General features: G+C 44.1%; 1 protein-coding gene across 1 annotated transcript; it reads left to right on the top strand.

Moving 5' to 3' along the window:
• The first annotated feature begins 899 nt into the window (after positions 1-899).
• Positions 900-2516, top strand: LOC121441598 (E3 ubiquitin-protein ligase RLIM-like). Its single transcript, XM_041642811.1, has one exon. The coding sequence runs from the start codon at positions 900-902 to the stop codon at positions 2514-2516; it is 1617 nt and encodes a 538-aa protein (XP_041498745.1).
• The last annotated feature ends 1309 nt before the right edge of the window (positions 2517-3825 follow it).

The following is a 3825-nucleotide window of genomic DNA, read 5'->3' as shown; positions in this document are numbered from 1 at the left end:
ATGCATGGCAGAAAGGTACCTCTAGAAGTCAAACTTCTGCCGACCTTGGGTGACAGTAACAGTTCCATACACTTACATGGAGGGCTGTATCTAGAAACCACCAATCCCCTTAGCACCCTAATCAGATGCCAACCTGAAAGGATCAGAATGTCCATATCTGCTTTCCCATTTTCTGTAATAGTGCCTATAGCTATCTCCCAATCAAGGGCTATAGCAGGGTGTCTCCAGGCTCCCTGACTTAATCCTTGTTCTCATGACACCAGAGTAGCAAAGGTCAACCCCTTGGTTCCTTCTCATGATGGCACCTAGCCACTCTGATTGGGGAAGGGCACAATGAACATCCTGTGTGATGCCAACGTATCATGAAGCAGTCACTATCTCACTAAATTCCCCAGCGTGATGCCAGCCTTGCAAGAAGAGTGGGTTTGTCCTACGAGTAGGTCTACCAGTCACTCTTCCCCAAGCCCACCTGGTACGCTTTGGCTGAATCATCTGCTTTCTAAATAGGACTTCTTGAGTCCTCTGGAGTAGCTGAGAAAGGGGACCTGAAATACATTCAATAGATAATTTGGGGTGACTTTAAGAAAAGTCATCTTGAGTGGATTTCTGTCACTGCTAGGTAACAATGGGGAAGATAATGGTTGCCAGAGATACGTCTCAGAATGGGCAGGCGCTGGGCTAGAGGCGGGTCTCTCCCAGGCATTCTGAGGTGGGCTAGAGAGCAGGAGGCAGGCAGGCTGCAGAGCTCAGGCGGCCTCTCGGGCAGCAGAGGTGGCAGAGCCCAGCCAGTCACCTCCAGGCCAGACCACCGAAGCCTAGTGAAGAAAACTGAAGGTCCAGTTGATTGGATTTCAGTACTATGTCATAACAGACAGATAATCGTCCACTTGATCATCAAGATGGAAAACTCAGATTCTAGCGATCAAGGAAATGACCAATCTGCAGCACAGCGCAGAAGGCAAGGGGATCGCTTGGATCGGGAAGAAGCTTTCTATCGATTTGTCAATTATCTGAGCGGAGAAGACTATCGACTTCTGAGAGACAACAATTTGCTAGGCACCCCAGGTCAAAGTACTGGGGAGGAGCTGTTTAGAATACTACAGCAAATTAAAGAGGGGCCGCTGCTGCCGCCACCTCCGAGCTCAGAAGAAAATAGATACTCTTCAGATGACGAGTCCAATGGTAACTCCATAATAACTTGCCTTAGCTCTGTCAGACAGACTGGCAATACAACAAGAAGTGGTCAGAGAGGTAATCAGTCCAGGAGGGCAGTGAGCCACACTAATCCAAACAGTGGTGATTTCAGATTCAGTTCAGAGACAAATGTTAACCTTAATGTTGGAAGCCAAAACTCAGAGAATGAAAATGAACCATCTGCTACACTTCTTAGTGTAGAAAACATGGATCGCAGCATCCATGGGCATATGGAAAATTCAGCATCTGAGACATCATCCGCCGGAACACCTAGGTCAGAACACAGTTCTGCTGAAGTATTAACAGATGTGCCATCCACCAGAGGTCGGAGGAGGGCAAGAAGCCTGAAACCACAACACCAGCGAAGAACCACAGCCAGAGCTGAAAGAAGTAGTTCTTCTCTGCCCCCAGCAAATGAAATTCCACGAAGATCTCATCATAGCATCTCATCTCAGACTTTTGAGCTGCCTTTGGTAAACGAGATCGAGGGAAGTTCTAGAGCCCCTCACCAGATAACTAGCCCTGAGTTGCTAGGTAGAGGTCGTTTTGTGGCTTCTGGGTCAAGAAATTCTGCTGCTCAAGGGACAAGCTCTTCAGACACAGATGCCAATGGTGAAGCGGCAGGATCTGGTCAAAGACCTCCAACCAGAGACCTTCAAGTCAGAAGAGTTCTGCTGGCAGAAGACCGGCAGAGAGATAGCATAGCTAGCAAAACTTGGTCAAGGTCTCAGATCCCAAACAACACGGTCACTTCTGAAAGTGAACCTGGAGGTTTTCTAGGCACTTCTACACATTCTGAACGTGTAGCTGGGACAACCTCGATGAGTACTCACAGCTTTTCCACTCTTTCAATCTTCAATACTGGATCAAGGGAAACTACATCTCCTCCAATTCAACCCAGGTTCAGGCAGAGAACAACACCTTTTGGTGAGCTTGCATGGAGTGGAAAAAACTCTGCTTCCATCCCCAGCTACAACCCTGGCCCCATTTCCATTGATGAATATTCAGAAAGTATCTCACAGATGTTTCAAGGAGGTGTTGAAGCAACCCAACTTTACCCCTTTAATGACAACCACCTAATGAGAAGACCCACCAATGTCCAGATTAATAACTTGGCAACGAGAAGTTTTGGTGAAAACGATGCATTGAAGACATGCACTGTTTGCATGACTCAATATACAGAAGGCGACAGAATTTGTGAGCTACCTTGCTCCCATGAGTACCATGCCCCCTGCATCGAACGCTGGTTTTGGGAGCATAACACCTGTCCCGTTTGTCGCACTGTAGTCTTAACTTCCTGGAGCAGACGAAGGGTTATATAATGAGGACAGAACTCTCGAAGCTGTGTTGCTAAAATAGTGACCGGCAAATGAAAATTGCTTCCTTTATCTCCATGTTTTGCATGGCGCTTTAAAATAAAGTCACAACCTGAATTGAGTCATTGCTTTCTGAGAGAATCGTGTCTTTTTTCTAGTTTCTCTTTCAGGATAGAAAGAATATTTCAGACGCTACGTGCATGTGGACACTTTTGAATAGCACTCCTATCTCTTGAGTTCTGTAGGATGAATACAAGTATTTTTAGTGGGAGTTGCTTTTTTATTTGACCAAGTCCATGACTATTACATATTACTAGTGTTGCAGACATTAAAGATAAGGTTGTTCGTATAGGTGTCAGGTGTCCAAAGTATTCTCTCTCAACCTTTGTAACAGGCAGAGAGCACACGTGTGAGGGTGTCTGCTTTTCCCCTCCAGTACAGTTCTCTATGTTTATGATCAATAACAGTGTTGTCATTGAGTTACCTAGTATATGGTACTTTTCAGAAAACTGTTTTGAAATGTACATTGCTGTATCATGCTTAACTTGGCAAGGTCTGAGGAAAGAGTATCTCAAAGTCCCAGTTTAAGCAAATAAAAACAGCTGTGATCTAAAAGAAAAACAGAAAACTTACCTTGATACTTAGATCCATTGTATAAGGTAAGATCATTGGTTTCAGTGTCTGAACATACATAAGCTGTTTCCACCAATGCCTGTATAGCAGTGTTGGGAAAAAACAGAATTTATATTAAGAATTCCAGGAGGCCAAGCTGTTTCTGGCTCATGGATACATCATGGAAAAACATTGTTCCTCTTTTCAGACCAAACTTTCTAGTTACTCACGAAGATTAATTAGACATGGGACCTTTGTTGTATTACTTCAATCCTTTTTCCATTTCCCACTTTAAGTCTCTGCAAAATGTTTTTCTCAATGTTCTCTATGCATATTTGGAGGAACAATTAGGCTGAGAGTATTCCTGAGGTAAAGCCATTATAGCTGCTGCCTCCTTCTGAGCCTGACATTTCTCTTTCCAGGAAAGCATCCTCATTAATGGTTCCCTGAGAATTCTTTCTTTCTTTCTTTCTTTCTTTCTTTCTTTCTTTCTTTCTTTCTTTCTTTCTTTCTTTCTTTCTTTCTTTCTTTCTTTCTTTCTTTCTTTCTTTCTTTCTCTTTCTTTCTTTCTCTTTCTTTCTTAAAAATTTCAACATCCTTCCTTCCTTCTATTTCCTTCTTACTCCCCTTATTTCCCTTCCCCCTCCCTCTCCAGTCCTAAGAGAAATCAGGCTTCCCTGCCTAGTAGGAAGTCCAAGGCCCT

This window comes from Microtus oregoni, unplaced genomic scaffold (genome assembly GCF_018167655.1).
Source record: "Microtus oregoni isolate MIOR12 unplaced genomic scaffold, Mior012 000079F_ref0000094, whole genome shotgun sequence".
Taxonomy (NCBI): Eukaryota; Metazoa; Chordata; class Mammalia; order Rodentia; family Cricetidae; genus Microtus; species Microtus oregoni.
This window is presented reverse-complemented; position numbering and strand designations above follow the sequence as displayed.

Coding starts and splice junctions, on each gene's coding strand:
- LOC121441598 (XM_041642811.1), top strand. CDS start 900: ATGGAAAACTCAGATTCTAGCGATCAAGGAAATGACCAATCTGCAGCA.